At 48.2% G+C, this 20,097-nt stretch overlaps 1 protein-coding gene across 1 annotated transcript in view; it reads left to right on the plus strand.

The window, feature by feature from the left end:
* The first annotated feature begins 19,865 nt into the window (after window positions 1–19,865).
* The window catches only part of LOC147106467 (guanylyl cyclase inhibitory protein), a 28,158-nt gene continuing 27,926 nt past the window's right edge, over window positions 19,866–20,097 (plus strand). Inside the window, exon 1 of the mRNA XM_086009763.1 lies at window positions 19,866–19,936. Within this exon, the coding sequence (XP_085865889.1) occupies window positions 19,866–19,936 (71 nt within the window). The remainder of the gene's footprint in view (window positions 19,937–20,097) is intronic.

Here is a 20,097-nt window from a genome sequence, read left to right on the forward strand (position 1 = left end):
CCCTTGTGCATTTCTCATTTCAGAGACCCAAGAAATCCAGGCTGCCCAGCCCGTGGTTCAACAAGAAGAGGGCGAGGAGAGTGAAGAAGAAGAAGAAACACCGTCACTCGATTTCACGCTCCCAGCCACCAGCTCAGATACTGACACTCCGCGTACTTTAGAGGATAGGTTAGTCATGGGATCTGCATGTGGTGAGACACCGGGCATGAGTGGGCTGCAGCCAGGGTGGGGGTGGGGGTGGGGGGTAAAGGGTAGCGCAGGTGCCAGCTCCCCGGAGGGTGAGGTCACACATGAGTTCTGCTGCACAGGATTCAGATGGGGAATTCAATGGGGCGGCCTACAGCAGAACGCTGATGGGTATGCACAATGAAATGCTTGGTGCATTGGCAGGTCTGCCAGAAAGCTTGAATACAATGTCAAGGAGTCCAGCTCCAGCCTTGCACAGAGCTTTGGGCAGAGCTTGGAGCCCATCCTCTCCAGCGTGGAAGAGCTGGGCAGATCCATTAACGCACTTGTGGACCCAACAATCACAGAATCACAGAATCACAGAAACCCCACAGTGCAGATAGAGGCCATTTCGGCCCATCGAGCCTGCACTGACACTTATCCCACCCGATCCCCGTAACCCCTACACCAACACATATCCCACCCTATCCCCGTAACCCCACGTATTTAATCCCCCTAACACTAAGGGTCAATTTTTTATCATAGCCAATCAACCTAACCCGCACATCTTTGGACTGTGGGAGGAAACCGGAGCACCCGGAGGAAACCCACGCAAACACGGGGAGAATGTGCAAACTCCACACAGACAGTCGCCCGAGGCCGGATTCGAACCCGGGTCCCTGGCGCTGTGAGGCAACAGTGCTAACCACTATGCCACCGTGCTGCCCAACATAGAGGGTCTGCTGTCCGAAGTCTCAGCTTCCATTGCAGCACAAGCAGAAGCTGCCCAACGTCTGAGTGCTGCAGTGGAAGCTCAGCTAGCTGCCACGCAAGCACATGCTGCCATCATGGCTGGGTTTACCACTGTTGAAAGGGGCTTGCAGGGTGTCACAGCAGTCCAGCAGTCTGTACTCCATCAGATTACTAGGATTGCTGAGGCGCTGCCCCGGGGGAGTGGCCATGGATCCGTGGAGGCCGAACCTGCTGTGCGCTCTCAGGGTGACAGCATTTGTCCTCCCACCACTGCCACTCCACCAGTGCCCTTGCTGTTGCCTGTCAGCCAGCCAGCCCAGACTGCTGTGCCCATGCCGAAGTGGTGCAGTCCGAAGCTGGGCCTACTAGGCCCAGAGCTCCTCACGGTCGTCCTGCAAGGCCATCTGCAGTCTCCCCCACAGAAAGTCAGCAGCCTTTCACCAGCCATGCTGCAGCCACTGGGGTTGCACTTCATAGGAGCGCTAGGATAGGCAAAGGCACGCACAAGACAGGCACTAAGGGAATGCACAAGGGTGATTAGTTGATTTTTGATATAATATTAGATGGATAGATGTCTAAAGTTGGATTGGAAAGTTTGGTTTGTGGTGTCTTTAATTTCAGCATTGTGGCCAAGAGGACACTGTGATGGTCAGTAACAGAGGGAAGGTAAGGTGTGGAATAAGGTTGAAAGAGGAATTGGAGTTGTGGTCACTGGTACCACAAGCGGATGATTTGATTCTGGATATCCAGGCCAGAAAGGGGCTGTCTGGGTTGCCTCCTTCCTTCCACTTCCTCCTCCTCCGCTTCTTCCTCCTCCTCCTTCGCTTCCTCCTCCTGCTCCTGAGCTGATGGCTGTGTCCCTGGTGGCAAGAGCTGCGCTTTCATGATGGGCAGGTCGTGGAGGATACGGCAGACCACCATGGATCGGGACACAAGCTCTGGTAAGTACGGCGGGGCTCCTCCAGACCCGCCCAGGCAGCGGAGCCGTTACTTCAGCACCCCGATGGTCTGCTCTGTGATGTTTCATGTGGCAGCACGGCTCTTGTTGTCCACATGCTGGCCACATGTGGTTGGGTTGCGGAGCGAAGTCATGAGCAAGGTGGTCAAGGGATAGCTCTTGTCGCCCAACAGCCAGCCTCTGGATTGATGCGGTGGCTAAAAGACTGACGCAGAATAAAAGCACCGTGACTGTGGCCGGGATACCGGGCATTCACCATCATGATGCGCTGAGCATAGCCGCACACCAACTGCACATTCAGCGAGTGGAAACCTTTGCGGTTGCGATCCATCTCAGCATTTAGAGGCAAAGCCGCGTGTGTGCAGTCGATGGCGCCCTGCACCATGGTGAAGGCCACATGCACACTTCGCCTGCTTCTCGCTGTTCAGAGAGAAGACAATGAAGTCCCCTCTCCTGGCAATAAAGAGCGCCTGTCACCTCTATTATGCAGCAGTGGACGGCGAACTGGGGGATGTTACAGACATCGCCTGTTCCAGCCTGGAAGGATCCCAACACGAGGAAATTCAGGGCCACGATTACCTTCACAGCCACTGGCAGCGCTGTCCTTGCCCTGGTGTGAGGCGGCTAGCCTGTCAGCACCTGCTTCGTAAAGTGCAGACGCGTCACACACTGCTCTTAGCTCAGGCTGAGGGAAGAGAATTGCTCTCGGAAGACCCGAGGTGGGTATGGCCTCCTGCTGAGTGAGCTTCTCCCCCTCCTCCTCCTCCCTCTGCGAGCAGCTTGTCCTCTTCTTCGCCGCCTCTGCTCCTTCTCCCTGTCATGCAGCAGGCCAAGGGGGGTGAGAACTGGAGCACCCAACGACTGGGAGCAAATGGTCTGAGCAGAACCCTCGAAGTCAGAAGCAAGGCCTTCTCCACTAGCAGCACCACTCCCTGTCACCTCGCCAAACTGTGGAAAGCATCAAAGACTTCTACAAAATTACACAGAGCCAGCAGAAATCTAAAGCAAGTTACCTGAAAGTTGGTGATGATCCCTTTAAATATCGCTGGTGGGGGGTCCTTCCTGCTACTGAAGGCATGTTCAGCTGTGCGAAGTTAAGAGAGGGCGTTATCTTCAGCGATGACGACAAAAATGGCAGCACTGGCGTCAAATCAGTGTTGTGCGCTGATTGAGGTCACGATCTGCCTACTTAGCCATACTTCCAGCGCGCGCTCCTAACAGCCGCCCTGCCGCCCTCACCAATATGGCGTCCGGTGCGGCCCGCACCAGAAGCTTGCGCGCGCTGCTCAGACGCCATTTTGGGCCCAATTCGGCACCCGTAGCACCCAAACGATGGGCGCTACGCAACCGGATTTTTAGCCCCCTCTGTTTGTTGCTCATAGTGGTTAGGACGTGTTGACAACCTCACTGCAAATGGCAATCGGGTGAGATGAAGTAAATAGAGTGGGAGCTGGCTCGAGTGGAGCATCAATGGCCCATTTCTGTGCGGTAATTTCGATGCAATTCTCAGTAAATAACACCGGTGAGCTCCCCTGGATTTGTTCATTCAATTTCCAGGGCCTCATATTCCAACTGGCAATCCGCTCATGTGGTTGTTTAACGCGTCATCTCATATTTCTGTTTGTATTATTTTAACCCATTCAGGTTACCGCCTGTGTTAAACTAGCAGAGAGAGGAACTGGGGAAGAATGTGTTAATCATTTGAGGAGAAATGTGGGATGATTCCATCAAAGTGTTTGAAATGATAAAGGGATTCGTTAGGATAGATGCGGAGAAACTGTTTCCTCTAATGGGCGAGTTCACAACAAAGTATTTACTATAGGCCAGTTAGCCCAACATCTGTCATTGGGAAAATGCTGGAATCCATTATTAAGGAAGTAATAGCAGGACATTTAGAAAATCATAATACAATCAAGCAGAGTCAACTTTTATGAAAGGGAAATCGTGTTTGACAAATTTGCTGGAGTTCTTTGAGGATGTAACGAGCAGGTGGATAAAGGGGAACCAGTAGATGTCGTGTATTTTGATTTCCAAAAGGTATTCGATAAAGTGCCACATAAAAGGTTACTGCACAAGATAAGAGCTCACGGGGTTGGGGGTAATATATTAGCATGGATAGAGGATTGGCTAACTAACCAAAAACAGAGAGTTGGGATAAATGGGTCATTTTCAGGTTGGCAAATGGTAACTGGTGGGTTGCCACAGGGATCAGTGCTGGGGCCTCAACTATTTACAATCTATATTAATGATTTGAATGAAGTGACCAAGTGTACTGTAGCCAAATTTGCTGATGATACTAAGATAGGTGGGAAAGCAAGTTGTGAGGAGGACACAGAGTCTGCAAAGGGGTATAGACAGGTTAAATGAGTGGGCAAAAATTCAGCAGATGGAGTATAATGTGGGAAAATGTGAGGTTATCCACTTAGGTAGGAAGGGTAAAAAAGCAAATTATTATTTAAATAGAGAGAGACTACAGAATGCTGCAGTACAGAGGGATCTGGGAGTCCTCGTACATGAAACACAAAAAGTTAGCATGGAGGTACAGCAAGTAATTATGAAGCCAAATGGAATGTTGGCCCTTATTGCAAGGGGGATGGAGTATAAAAGTCGGGAAGTCTTTCTACAACTGTATAGGGTGTTGGCGAGACCACATCTGGAGTACCGCGTACAGTTTTGGTCTCTTTATTTAAGGAGGGATATACTTGCATTGGAGGCAGTTCAGAGAAGGTTCACGAGGTTGATTCCTGAGATGAAGGGGTTGTCTTATGAGGAAAGGTTGAGCAGGTTGGGCCTATACTCATTGGAGTTTAGAAGAATGAGAGGTGATCTTATTGAAACATATAAGATTCTGAGGGACTTGACAGGGTAGATGCTGAGAGGATGTTTCCCCTCGTGGGGGAATCTAGAACTAGGGGGCATAGTTTCAGAATAAGGGGTCGCCCATTTAAAACGGAGATGAGGAGGAATTTCTTCTCTGAGGGTCGTGAATCTTTGGAATTCTCCACCCCGGAGAGCTGTGGAGGTGGAATCATTGAATATTTTCAAGGCGATGATAGGCAGATATTTGAGCTACAGAGTCGTCGAGGGTTGTGGGGAGCGGGCAGGAAAGTGGAATTGAGGCCAAGATCAGATCAGCCATGATCTTATTGAATGGCGGAGCAGGCTCGAGGGGCCAAATGACCGACTCCTGCTCCTATTTCTTATTTCTTATGTTCTTATGTTCTTGTTAGGACAGAAACAGGCCATTCGGCCTGTCTGGTCCATGCCGGTGTTTATGCTCCACACGAGCCTCCTCCCACCCCCCTTCATCTCACCCTATCAGCATATCCTTCTATGACAAGAGTGATTCCACTAGAGGGGGTGCAGAGGAGATTTACGAGGATGTTGCCAGGACTGGAGAATTTTAGCTATGAGGAAAGATTGGATAGGCTGGGGTTGTTTTCTTTGGAACAGAGGAGGCTGAGGGGAGACTTAATTGAGGTGTATAAAATTTCGAGGGGCCCAGATAGAGTGGATAGGAAGGACCTATTTCCCTTAGTAGAGAGGTCAATGACCAGGGGACAGAGATTTAAAGTATTTGGTAGAAGGATTAGAGAGGAGTTGAGGAGAACTCTTTTCACCCAGAGGGTGGTGGGGGTCTGGAACTCACTGCCTGAAAGGGTGGTAGAGGCAGAGACCCTCATCACATTTAAAAAGTACTTGGATATTCACTTGAAGTGCCGTAACCTATGAAAGGATAATTACTAGTCCTAGCCCCTTTAGGGCTACCCCAGATCAGGCGTATTCCTCAGACGTTCACTTTCAACTAAAGTTTGAGGTAGCCGAATCCTAAAGACGGTTAATTGGGTCTAAAGGCCCCGACTATCTCTCCCTAAAGGAAAGGAACAACCCGAGAATGTTACTGTCCTTCAGATAGCACTTTTAATAAGTTTAGCTAGACTGTAACATTCCGGATATTATGAGGGTCTGGAAAACTCCCCCAGAATTCTGCAACTCCTCACCAAAGAGCATACAGAGATTGAGTTTGCAAGTTTAATACAGAAGTATTATGTGAGACAATTCTAAAAATATATAGATTTATTAAAGAGCCGACATATAATTTACAATTGGTGAGTCAATCGCAACATTAACAGTTCCAAAAAGAGAATGCTTTACTATTCTATTAGCAGAGAACCTACTCTCAAATCTTAACTTCGCTACAGTTGTACAGTTCTTAAAGTTTATTCAGGATATCCACCAAAATCAAATACAGTACCTTGATCCCCGAGGTACAAATAGTTGTAGACTTACAGAGCTAGCCCTGAAGCCGAGAATTGCTTTGCCCCTTTAAGCAAGTCTATTATCCCATTTGAGTGTTCAATATTTATACCCTTTTCCAGTAGTATTTCCTTTAAGGTTTTCTGCTGATGTAAGCTAATTATCTCTAGTCATTTTTGCTGACCCCTACAATTCTTAGTCACCTCAGCTGGTAGCACTACAGAACCATGTCTCTCCACTAGGTGTGCTAAGCTTATCATAAAAAACGGTGTAATCAGCAGGTGTGCTTTACTTGCTATCATTTTTATGACGGCAGATGTTTGTTGCTTTTATGTGCTCCTTTACGAGGTGTAAATTAGAACACCTTGTACCGGGTAACTATTGTCTTGTTCCCAATGATTCAGACTTCAGGAGCCTTTAACCTTCTGTTTCAATAAGGTTATTGATTCAATGTCAACAACTTATCTTATCGCAATAGCCAGAATGCTATCACAGCTTTTTCATGGTTAGGTTTCTAGATTTCCAGACCCAGTTTGTCATGTTTTAAGAAGGCCAGAATGCTTTCATAGAATGGTGTATTTTTCTGAATAGGTTATATTGCTTATTCCTTCACACCTACAGAGCTACGGACCTAGAGCTGGAAAGTGGGATTAGAAACATAGAAACATAGAGATAGGAACAGGAGTAGGCCATTCGGCCCTTCGAGCCTGCTCCGCCATTCAATGAGATCATGGCTGATCTTCGTCTGAGATCATAGCTGATCTTACCAGTTCAGTACCCCGTCCCCGCCTTTTCTCCGTAACCCTTAATCCCCTTAGCCTTCAGAAATATATCCAATTCTCTCTTGAAAATATTTATTGAATTAGCCTTCACAGCCCTCTGTGGCAGGGAATTCCACAGGCTCACCACTCTTTGAGTGAAGAAATTCTTCCTCATCTCTGTTTTAAATGATTTGCCCGCTATTTTTAGACTGTGGCCCCTGGTTCTGTGCTCCCCGGCCATTGGAAACATTCTCTCTGAATTCAGCCTGTCCAGGCCTGCCATAATTTTATATGTTTCGATGAGATCCCCTCTCAATCTTCTAAACTCCAGTGAGTACAAGCCCAAACTATTTAATCTCTCTTCGTAGGTCATTCCCGCCATTCCAGGTATCAGCCTGGTGAATCGCCGTTGCACTCTTTCCATGGCAAGAACATCCTTCCGCAGATGGGGCGACCAAAACTGTACACAATACTCCAGATGCGGTCTCACCAGCACCTTGTACAGCTGTAGTAAGGTATCCCTATTCCTATACTCGAACCCCCTTGATATGAAGGCCAACATACCATTTGCCTTCTTAATCGCCTGTTGCACCTGCATGCTCTCCTTCAGTGACTGGTGCACAAGAACACCCAGGTCCCTCTGCACTTCCCCATCTCCCAATCTATTGCCATTTAGATAATAATCTACCCTCCTGTTTTTACCCCCAAAGTGGATAACCTCGCATTTATCCACATTATAGTGCATCTGCCACGTATCCGCCCATTCCCCCAACCTGTCCAAATCGCACTGTAGCCTCCTGACATCCTCATCAGAGCCCACCCCTCCTCCTAGTTTAGTGTCGTCAGCGAATTTGGAAATATTGCATCCAATTCCCTGATCCAGATCATTTATATATATTGTGAACAGCTGGGGTCCCAGGACAGATCCTTGCGGCACCCCGCTGGTCACTGCCTGCCACTCCGAAAACGAGCCGTTTATTCCAACTCTCTGTTTTCTATCCGCCAGCCAGTTCTCTATCCACGTTAATACTTTGCCCCCAATTCCATGAGCCTTAATTTTGCATGATAATCTTTTGTGTGGAACCTTATCGAAGGCTTTCTGGAAGTCAAGGTACACCACATCCACTGGCTCTCCCCCATCTATTTTACCAGTTACTTCCTCAAAAAATTCCAGCAGATTAGTCAAACACGATTTACCCTTTGTAAATCCATGTTGACTCTGTCCGATCCTTTCCCCATTTGTCAAGTGCTCCGCTATTTTATCCTTAATAATGGACTCTAGCATTTTGCCCACAACCGATGTAAGGCTTACTGGTCTATAATTCCCTGCTTTCTCTCTACCCCCCTTTTTAAATATTGGGGTAACATTAGCTACCCTCCAATCCACGGGTACTGTTCCCGAGTCAATGGAGTTCCGGAAGATGATCCTTAGAGCATCTGCTATCTCCAGGGCCACCTCCTTAAGTACCCTAGGATGTAGTTTATCAGGCCCCGGGGATTTGTCGGCCTTCAGTCCCCTCAACTTACCCAACACCATATCCCTAGAGATACTAATTTCTGTCAGCTCCTCCCTCTCATTAGTCCCTATGTTTGCCGATATTCCTGGGAGGTTATTTGTGTCCTCCTTTGTGAATACAGAACCAAAGTATGAGTTTAATTGGTCTGCCATTTCCTTATTCTCCATTATATATTCTCCCGAATCGGACTGCAAGGGACCGATTTGGGATTTTACCAGTCTTTTCCTCCTGATATACCGATAAAAGCTTTTGCAGTCTGTCTTTATGTTTGCTGCAAGTTTACTTTCGTATTCTATTTTCCCCTTCCTGATTAATCCCTTTGTGGTGGTGGTGTTCCCATGTGCCTGCTGCCCTTGGCCTTCTAGGTGGAAGAGGTCGTGGGTTTGGGAGGTGCTGCCAAAGAAGCCTTGGCGAGTTGCTGCAGTGCATCTTGTAGATGGTGCACACTGCAGCCACGGTACGCCGGTGGTGGAGGGAGTGAATGTTTAAGGTGGCGGAGGGGGTGTACATCAAACGGGCTGATTTATCGTGGATGGTGTCGAGCTTTTTGATTGTTGTTGGAGCTGCACTCATCCAGGCAAGTGGAGAGTATTCCATCACACTCTTTACTTGTGCCTTGTAGATGGTAGAAAGGCTTTGGGGAGTCAGGAGGTGAGACACTCGCCACAGAATACCTAGCCTCTGACCTGCTCTTGTTGCCACAGTATTTATGTGGCTGGTCCAGTTAAGTTTCTGGTCAATGGTGACCCCCAGGATGTTGATGGTGGGAGATTCGGTGAAGGTCATTGATGAAGCAGCTGAAGATGGTTGGGCCTAGGACACTGCCCTGAGAAACTACTGCAGCGATGTCCTGGGGCTGTGATGATTGACCTTCAACCACCACAACCATCTTCCTTTGTGTTAGGTATGACTCCAGCCCGTGGAGATTTTTCTCCCTGATTCCCAATGACTTCAGTTTTACTAGGGCTCCTTGATGCCACACTCGGTCAAATGCTGCCTTGATGTCAAGGGCAGTCACTCTCATCTCACCTCTGGAATTCAGCTCCTTTGTCCATGTTTGGACCAAGGCTGTAATGAGGTTGGGAGCCGAATGGTCTCGGCGGAACCCAAACTGGGCATCAGTGAGCAGGTTATTGGTGAGTAAGTGTCACTTGATAGCACTGTCGACGACACCTTCCATCACTTTGCTGATGATTGAGAGTAGACTGATAGGGCGGTAATTGGCTGGGTTGGATTTGTCCTGCTTTTTGTGGACAGGACATACCTGGGCAGTTTTCCACATTGTCGGATAGATGCCAGTGTTGTAGCTGTACTGGAACAGCTTGGCTAGAGGCGCGGCTAGTTCTGGAGCACAAGTCTTGAGCATGATAGCCGGGATATTGTCGGGGCCCACAGCCTTTGCTGTATCCAGTGCGCTCAGCCGTTTCTTGATATCACGTGGAGTGAATTGAATTGGCTGATGACTGGCTCCTGTGATGGTGGGGATCTCAGGAGGAGGCCGATATGGATCATCCACTCGGCACTTCTGGCTGAAGATGGTTGCAAACACTTCAGCCTTGTCTTTTGCACTCACGTGCTGGGCTCCACCATCATTGAGGATGGGGGTATTCATGGAGCCTCCTCCTCCCATTAGTTGTTTAATGGTCCACCGCCATTCACGACTGGATGTGGCAGGACTGCAGAGCTTTGATCTGATCTGATCCGTTGTGCCGCATAGCGTCCGGCGGCAGGTCAGGGGGCGCGAGCAAACTTTGCGGCTGGAGTGCTGCACATGGCGATGACGTCGTCACTGGCGGCGCAGCGCTGCGGGGCGCTACTGGCTACCGCCGCCTCTCACCTCCCGCTGAATTTTACGGGAGGCGATAGCGGCGCCGCGCCCGGGTGCTAGGGGCTCTTCATTCCGTTGGCAACCACTCGGAGCACTAACGGGAGGTGCAAAGCAACCCAATTTTCCCCCTAAGTTTGTTACAGCAGCCTTTCCAGATTTGATTTGGTAGAAAGCACATCGTGTTTCTCTGAATTTCACAATTGATGGAGTAATTTCCTTTATCATCTTTGCTGAAGCATGAATATGCTGAGATTAAATATTGAAGCTTTTCCAGAAAACGGGGCGATGTTCAGTTATATGAAATGACAGCATGTCCTGTGACTGAAAGGTCCTCGCACTCTTTTACACACTTGCAAAAACAGCTAAAAATTGAACTAAATTCTCATTCTTTGACTGAATATACTGAGCCTTACAAGCCATGGACAAGTTAGAAGTTTTCGAGGGTGCGATAAGTTACGAGAACAGCCAAGTAACTAATAATTGATGAGGTGGAATTAAATCGTGAATCGGACAAGGAGTTGCTCCAGTGTGATGCCGGAGATGAGAAAAATTCAGTGTCACTGACCAGCTGAGAATATTGGAAGATTATTTTTGTAAATTAAAACCATTGTGCTTTAAATGATGACTCCTACATAAAAGAAAGACGTGCATTTCTATAGCGCCTTACACGACCACCGGACATCCCAAAGCACTTCACAGCCAATGAAGTACTTTTTGAAGTGTAGTCACTGTTGTAATGTGGGAAAGGCAGCTACCAATTTGCACACAGCAAGATTCCACAACCAGCAATGGGACAATGATCTGGTCTCTGGTTCAGTGATGTTGGTTGAGGGATAAATATTGGCCAGTACACCAGGGAGAACTCCCCTGCTCTTCTTCCAATAGTGGCCGTGGGATATTTTACGTCCACCTGAGAGGGTAGACGGGGCTTCGGTTTAACGTCTCACCCAAAAGATAGTGAATCTCAAGGGTCACCCTTGGCACACCGGCAGCACCAGGGTTGGAGGTTAACGCCTCATCTGAAAGGCAGCACCTCCGACAGCACAGCGCTCCCTCAGTACTGCACTGAGGTGCTGACCTGAATTGTGTGTTCCATTCTTATGGAGCGAAAACCTTCTGACTCAGAGGTGAAAGAGCGACCTCACTGAGCCACAGCTGACTCCTGGAATAGCGCTTTGTGTACTGGAGCACAAGGGACAGAGATCAGAATCTCCACACAATTCAATAATAGACCACAAACCTCTTCACCTATATTCCTGAAGTGCGGAATTCCATGCTGGGGGAACGCATTTGTCAAATCAAGACATTATCATTTTTTAGATAGGGTAAGTTTCCCATCTTGTGATGGTCGTGTTACACATGTGTACACACTCACTGGAAGTTTCTTTTAACTGGTTCAGTCTCACTGTTAAGTGGAAGATTCAATCACTATACCCTATTAAATCTGAATTAAGCTGACGACACACTTCACGATACTCTGGTCTGATCCTATAAGCTGACTGTCAGCTCACTTGACTATCTGAACAGATGCAAGCTTTCTCTTTTCAATTTCAAAAATAAAATGCTTCCTTTTTCTGACGATTTTCTCAGAATTTGATTTTCCCAGCAATGTGCGATTCCACGGTATCCAGGAAAGACCTGGACTGAAAACAACTCCAGTCGCAAAATCCAATCCCATCTGAATCGTCCGCGGCCTGAGATAGTGATCTCCTTCTCCCTTAAGTAATCCAGAGCATTATTTCAGCCGCACCTTGACTGTAGGATTCAAGTACAGGTCCTGGGGCCAAATGAATGCAGGGATAACCTTTTACAACTAGGTGCTATCCGGAGCAGGGTGTTGTGTGAGGAGAGGGAATGTTGGGCATTTGGGCATGAATGCCAGGGGCCTGTTTCCTGCCCCTGTGAATTGCTGCCCATTAAGTTTGCCTGAATGCACCAGCAGAACTTAACCGGCAGGGGACAGGCTCGCCTGCATGACCTCAACCCCTTGGAGGAGACAGTGCTGGCCATTCTTGGCAGGGACATGGCTGAGCCCTTGGCCAGCGGCGGGGCTGAAAGAATACAAGATGCTGGTATCCTCATACATAATCCTTCTTCTCACATCCCACTTCCTCCTCATCCCACAATCTCTTCTGACTTACAAGCTGCGCATGGTGTAAGCGTGCACCTCTTGGTTTCCCCCCCTCCCCTCACCACAGCCCTACCCTTGTGCATTTCTCATTTCAGAGACCCAAGAAATCCAGGCTGCCCAGCCCGTGGTTCAACAAGAAGAGGGCGAGGAGAGTGAAGAAGAAGAAGAAACACCGTCACTCGATTTCACGCTCCCAGCCACCAGCTCAGATACTGACACTCCGTGTACTTTAGAGGATAGGTTAGTCATGGGATCTGCATGTGGTGAGACACCGGGCATGAGTGGGCTGCAGCCAGGGTGGGGGTGGGGGTGGGGGGTAAAGGGTAGCGCAGGTGCCAGCTCCCCGGAGGGTGAGGTCACACATGAGTTCTGCTGCACAGGATTCAGATGGGGAATTCAATGGGGCGGCCTACAGCAGAACGCTGATGGGTATGCACAATGAAATGCTTGGTGCATTGGCAGGTCTGCCAGAAAGCTTGAATACAATGTCAAGGAGTCCAGCTCCAGCCTTGCACAGAGCTTTGGGCAGAGCTTGGAGCCCATCCTCTCCAGCGTGGAAGAGCTGGGCAGATCCATTAACGCACTTGTGGACCCAACAATCATAGAGGGTCTGCTGTCCGAAGTCTCAGCTTCCATTGCAGCACAAGCAGAAGCTGCCCAACGTCTGAGTGCTGCAGTGGAAGCTCAGCTAGCTGCCACGCAAGCACATGCTGCCATCATGGCTGGGTTTACCACTGTTGAAAGGGGCTTGCAGGGTGTCACAGCAGTCCAGCAGTCTGTACTCCATCAGATTACTAGGATTGCTGAGGCGCTGCCCCGGGGGAGTGGCCATGGATCCGTGGAGGCCGAACCTGCTGTGCGCTCTCAGGGTGACAGCATTTGTCCTCCCACCACTGCCACTCCACCAGTGCCCTTGCTGTTGCCTGTCAGCCAGCCAGCCCAGACTGCTGTGCCCATGCCGAAGTGGTGCAGTCCGAAGCTGGGCCTACTAGGCCCAGAGCTCCTCACGGTCGTCCTGCAAGGCCATCTGCAGTCTCCCCCACAGAAAGTCAGCAGCCTTTCACCAGCCATGCTGCAGCCACTGGGGTTGCACTTCATAGGAGCGCTAGGATAGGCAAAGGCACGCACAAGACAGGCACTAAGGGAATGCACAAGGGTGATTAGTTGATTTTTGATATAATATTAGATGGATAGATGTCTAAAGTTGGATTGGAAAGTTTGGTTTGTGGTGTCTTTAATTTCAGCATTGTGGCCAAGAGGACACTGTGATGGTCAGTAACAGAGGGAAGGTAAGGTGTGGAATAAGGTTGAAAGAGGAATTGGAGTTGTGGTCACTGGTACCACAAGCGGATGATTTGATTCTGGATATCCAGGCCAGAAAGGGGCTGTCTGGGTTGCCTCCTTCCTTCCACTTCCTCCTCCTCCGCTTCTTCCTCCTCCTCCTTCGCTTCCTCCTCCTGCTCCTGAGCTGATGGCTGTGTCCCTGGTGGCAAGAGCTGCGCTTTCATGATGGGCAGGTCGTGGAGGATACGGCAGACCACCATGGATCGGGACACAAGCTCTGGTAAGTACGGCGGGGCTCCTCCAGACCCGCCCAGGCAGCGGAGCCGTTACTTCAGCACCCCGATGGTCTGCTCTGTGATGTTTCATGTGGCAGCACGGCTCTTGTTGTCCACATGCTGGCCACATGTGGTTGGGTTGCGGAGCGAAGTCATGAGCAAGGTGGTCAAGGGATAGCTCTTGTCGCCCAACAGCCAGCCTCTGGATTGATGCGGTGGCTAAAAGACTGACGCAGAATAAAAGCACCGTGACTGTGGCCGGGATACCGGGCATTCACCATCATGATGCGCTGAGCATAGCCGCACACCAACTGCACATTCAGCGAGTGGAAACCTTTGCGGTTGCGATCCATCTCAGCATTTAGAGGCAAAGCCGCGTGTGTGCAGTCGATGGCGCCCTGCACCATGGTGAAGGCCACATGCACACTTCGCCTGCTTCTCGCTGTTCAGAGAGAAGACAATGAAGTCCCCTCTCCTGGCAATAAAGAGCGCCTGTCACCTCTATTATGCAGCAGTGGACGGCGAACTGGGGGATGTTACAGACATCGCCTGTTCCAGCCTGGAAGGATCCCAACACGAGGAAATTCAGGGCCACGATTACCTTCACAGCCACTGGCAGCGCTGTCCTTGCCCTGGTGTGAGGCGGCTAGCCTGTCAGCACCTGCTTCGTAAAGTGCAGACGCGTCACACACTGCTCTTAGCTCAGGCTGAGGGAAGAGAATTGCTCTCGGAAGACCCGAGGTGGGTATGGCCTCCTGCTGAGTGAGCTTCTCCCCCTCCTCCTCCTCCCTCTGCGAGCAGCTTGTCCTCTTCTTCGCCGCCTCTGCTCCTTCTCCCTGTCATGCAGCAGGCCAAGGGGGGTGAGAACTGGAGCACCCAACGACTGGGAGCAAATGGTCTGAGCAGAACCCTCGAAGTCAGAAGCAAGGCCTTCTCCACTAGCAGCACCACTCCCTGTCACCTCGCCAAACTGTGGAAAGCATCAAAGACTTCTACAAAATTACACAGAGCCAGCAGAAATCTAAAGCAAGTTACCTGAAAGTTGGTGATGATCCCTTTAAATATCGCTGGTGGGGGGTCCTTCCTGCTACTGAAGGCATGTTCAGCTGTGCGAAGTTAAGAGAGGGCGTTATCTTCAGCGATGACGACAAAAATGGCAGCACTGGCGTCAAATCAGTGTTGTGCGCTGATTGAGGTCACGATCTGCCTACTTAGCCATACTTCCAGCGCGCGCTCCTAACAGCCGCCCTGCCGCCCTCACCAATATGGCGTCCGGTGCGGCCCGCACCAGAAGCTTGCGCGCGCTGCTCAGACGCCATTTTGGGCCCAATTCGGCACCCGTAGCACCCAAACGATGGGCGCTACGCAACCGGATTTTTAGCCCCCTCTGTTTGTTGCTCATAGTGGTTAGGACGTGTTGACAACCTCACTGCAAATGGCAATCGGGTGAGATGAAGTAAATAGAGTGGGAGCTGGCTCGAGTGGAGCATCAATGGCCCATTTCTGTGCGGTAATTTCGATGCAATTCTCAGTAAATAACACCGGTGAGCTCCCCTGGATTTGTTCATTCAATTTCCAGGGCCTCATATTCCAACTGGCAATCCGCTCATGTGGTTGTTTAACGCGTCATCTCATATTTCTGTTTGTATTATTTTAACCCATTCAGGTTACCGCCTGTGTTAAACTAGCAGAGAGAGGAACTGGGGAAGAATGTGTTAATCATTTGAGGAGAAATGTGGGATGATTCCATCAAAGTGTTTGAAATGATAAAGGGATTCGTTAGGATAGATGCGGAGAAACTGTTTCCTCTAATGGGCGAGTTCACAACAAAGTATTTACTATAGGCCAGTTAGCCCAACATCTGTCATTGGGAAAATGCTGGAATCCATTATTAAGGAAGTAATAGCAGGACATTTAGAAAATCATAATACAATCAAGCAGAGTCAACTTTTATGAAAGGGAAATCGTGTTTGACAAATTTGCTGGAGTTCTTTGAGGATGTAACGAGCAGGTGGATAAAGGGGAACCAGTAGATGTCGTGTATTTTGATTTCCAAAAGGTATTCGATAAAGTGCCACATAAAAGGTTACTGCACAAGATAAGAGCTCACGGGGTTGGGGGTAATATATTAGCATGGATAGAGGATTGGCTAACTAACCAAAAACAGAGAGTTGGGATAAATGGGTCATTTTCAGGTTGGCAAATGGTAACTGGTGGGTTGCCACAGGGATCAGTGCTGGGGCCTCAACTATTTACAATCTATATTAATGATTTGAATGAAGGGACCGAGTGTACTGTAGCCAAATTTGCTGATGATACTAAGATAGGTGGGAAAGCAAGTTGTGAGGAGGACACAGAGTCTGCAAAGGGGTATAGACAGGTTAAATGAGTGGGCAAAAATTCAGCAGATGGAGTATAATGTGGGAAAATGTGAGGTTATCCACTTAGGTAGGAAGGGTAAAAAAGCAAATTATTATTTAAATAGAGAGAGACTACAGAATGCTGCAGTACAGAGGGATCTGGGAGTCCTCGTACATGAAACACAAAAAGTTAGCATGGAGGTACAGCAAGTAATTATGAAGCCAAATGGAATGTTGGCCCTTATTGCAAGGGGGATGGAGTATAAAAGTCGGGAAGTCTTTCTACAACTGTATAGGGTGTTGGCGAGACCACATCTGGAGTACCGCGTACAGTTTTGGTCTCTTTATTTAAGGAGGGATATACTTGCATTGGAGGCAGTTCAGAGAAGGTTCACGAGGTTGATTCCTGAGATGAAGGGGTTGTCTTATGAGGAAAGGTTGAGCAGGTTGGGCCGATACTCATTGGAGTTTAGAAGAATGAGAGGTGATCTTATTGAAACATATAAGAATCTGAGGGACTTGACAGGGTAGATGCTGAGAGGATGTTTCCCCTCGTGGGGGAATCTAGAACTAGGGGGCATAGTTTCAGAATAAGGGGTCGCCCATTTAAAACGGAGATGAGGAGGAATTTCTTCTCTGAGGGTCGTGAATCTTTGGAATTCTCCACCCCGGAGAGCTGTGGAGGTGGAATCATTGAATATTTTCAAGGCGATGATAGGCAGATATTTGAGCTACAGAGTCGTCGAGGGTTGTGGGGAGCGGGCAGGAAAGTGGAATTGAGGCCAAGATCAGATCAGCCATGATCTTATTGAATGGCGGAGCAGGCTCGAGGGGCCAAATGACCGACTCCTGCTCCTATTTCTTATTTCTTATGTTCTTATGTTCTTGTTAGGACAGAAACAGGCCATTCGGCCTGTCTGGTCCATGCCGGTGTTTATGCTCCACACGAGCCTCCTCCCACCCCCCTTCATCTCACCCTATCAGCATATCCTTCTATGACAAGAGTGATTCCACTAGAGGGGGTGCAGAGGAGATTTACGAGGATGTTGCCGGGACTGGAGAATTTTAGCTATGAGGAAAGATTGGATAGGCTGGGGTTGTTTTCTTTGGAACAGAGGAGGCTGAGGGGAGACTTAATTGAGGTGTATAAAATTTCGAGGGGCCCAGATAGAGTGGATAGGAAGGACCTATTTCCCTTAGTAGAGAGGTCAATGACCAGGGGGCAGAGATTTAAAGTATTTGGTAGAAGGATTAGAGGGGAGTTGAGGAGAACTCTTTTCACCCAGAGGGTGGTGGGGGTCTGGAACTCACTGCCTGAAAGGGTGGTAGAGGCAGAGACCCTCATCACATTTAAAAAGTACTTGGATATTCACTTGAAGTGCCGTAACCTATGAAAGGATAATTACTAGTCCTAGCCCCTTTAGGGCTACCCCAGATCAGGCGTATTCCTCAGACGTTCACTTTCAACTAAAGTTTGAGGTAGCCGAATCCTAAAGACGGTTAATTGGGTCTAAAGGCCCCGACTATCTCTCCCTAAAGGAAAGGAACAACCCGAGAATGTTACTGTCCTTCAGATAGCACTTTTAATAAGTTTAGCTAGACTGTAACATTCCGGATATTATGAGGGTCCGGAAAACTCCCCCAGAATTCTGCAACTCCTCACCAAAGAGCATACAGAGATTGAGTTTGCAAGTTTAATACAAAAGTATTATGTGAGACAATTCTAAAAATATATAGATTTATTAAAGAACCGACATATAATTTACAGTTGGTGAGTCAATCGCAACATTAACAGTTCCAAAAAGAGAATGCTTTACTATTCTATTAGCAGAGAACCTACTCTCAAATCTTAACTTCGCTACAGTTGTACAGTTCTTAAAGTTTATTCAGGATATCCACCAAAATCAAATACAGTACCTTGATCCCCGAGGTACAAATAGTTGTAGACTTACAGAGCTAGCCCTGAAGCCGAGAATTGCTTTGCCCCTTTAAGCAAGTCTATTATCCCATTTGAGTGTTCAATATTTATACCCTTTTCCAGTAGTATTTCCTTTAAGGTTTTCTGCTGATGTAAGCTAATTATCTCTAGTCATTTTTGCTGACCCCTACAATTCTTAGTCACCTCAGCTGGTAGCACTACAGAACCATGTCTCTCCACTAGGTGTGCTAAGCTTATCATAAAAAACGGTGTAATCAGCAGGTGTGCTTTACTTGCTATCATTTTTATGACGGCAGATGTTTGTTGCTTTTATGTGCTCCTTTACGAGGTGTAAATTAGAACACCTTGTACCGGGTAACTATTGTCTTGTTCCCAATGATTCAGACTTCAGGAGCCTTTAACCTTCTGTTTCAATAAGGTTATTGATTCAATGTCAACAACTTATCTTATCGCAATAGCCAGAATGCTATCACAGCTTTTTCATGGTTAGGTTTCTAGATTTCCAGACCCAGTTTGTCATGTTTTAAGAAGGCCAGAATGCTTTCATAGAATGGTGTATTTTTCTGAATAGGTTATATTGCTTATTCCTTCACACCTACAGAGCTACGGACCTAGAGCTGGAAAGTGGGATTAGGCTCTTCCTCGGCCGGCACAGGCACGATGGGCTGAATGGCCTCCTCCTGTGCCATAAATTTCTATGATTCTATGCTTCTATGACCAAGGGGGACATAATCTTAAAATTAGAGCTAGGCCGTTAAGGAGTGAAACCAGAAAGCACTTCTTCACACAAAGGATAGTGGAAATCGGAAACTCTCCCCCAAAGGGCTGTGGCTGCTGGGGTTCAATTGACATTTTCAAGGCTGAGATCGAGAGATTTTTGTTGGGTAAGGGTATCAGGGATACGGAGCAAAGCAGGGTAAATGGAGTTGAGGTGCTGATCAGCCAGGATCTGATTGAATGGCAGAGCAGGCTGGAGGGGCTGAAGGGCCTCCTGCTGTTCCTATGTTTCGATATTCCTATTTGCAGAAGGATATCACTGATTTAGATTTTTGCCCTAGTTATGCCTTCAGTGTTAAACATTCATTGCTCACAGTTATGTGGTTTAGGCTGTGTCGTGGTTAAGGTAGTAGGCAAACAATTCAAATCCCTCTAATAAATCTGGTAATTTATGTCTTAGATTTGGAAAAATGGTTATCAAGGGCATGGATCTCTGTAAAAACCCAACTGGTTCACAGATGTCCTTCAGGGAAGGGCACTTACTGTCTTTACTCGGTCTGGGTCTACACGCGAGTGCAGTCCCAGAATGTGGTTGACTTTCAATGCCCTCTGAAGTGGCTTAACAGCAGTTCAAGAAGAAGGCCCACCACCACCTTCTCAGGGCAACAAGGGATGGGCAATCAACACCGGCCTTGCCAGCGAGGGCTGCATCCCGGGAACAAATGATCAGAGTCAGTTTGTTAATTAAACTCCATTAATTATAAAGTAATCGTCTTTGTGAGGCTCGCGGAAGATTATGTTCTTTAAGGTTAATTCTCGAAGTGCACCCAACATCATTCCAGTTAATCTTCCCTTGTGTATATAAAGAAAAGGCGCATTACAGGTCACATCGCAATCTGAAGCATCACTGCACATGAACCATGGGCCAGACTGCAATACTTCCTCCAAGGAGGAAGGACACCTATGTCATGGAACTTCACGTGTGGTACAGGTAATCTTTCTTATGATTCCATTAGCAAACTGTACTTGCTTGTGTACCATGTAGTTATTTTCTAGGTGATATATCATAGCTGAATCCCTTGGGACAAGAGGCTGAAAGCATTTGCTGTAAGTGTCAGCCGAGGCTCAGTGGGTAGCACTCTCCCACCTCTG

The sequence above is a fragment of the Somniosus microcephalus genome, chromosome 16 (genome assembly GCF_052327205.1).
Source record: "Somniosus microcephalus isolate GS21.2 chromosome 16, FLI_Smic_1.0, whole genome shotgun sequence".
NCBI lineage: Eukaryota > Metazoa > Chordata > Chondrichthyes > Squaliformes > Somniosidae > Somniosus > Somniosus microcephalus.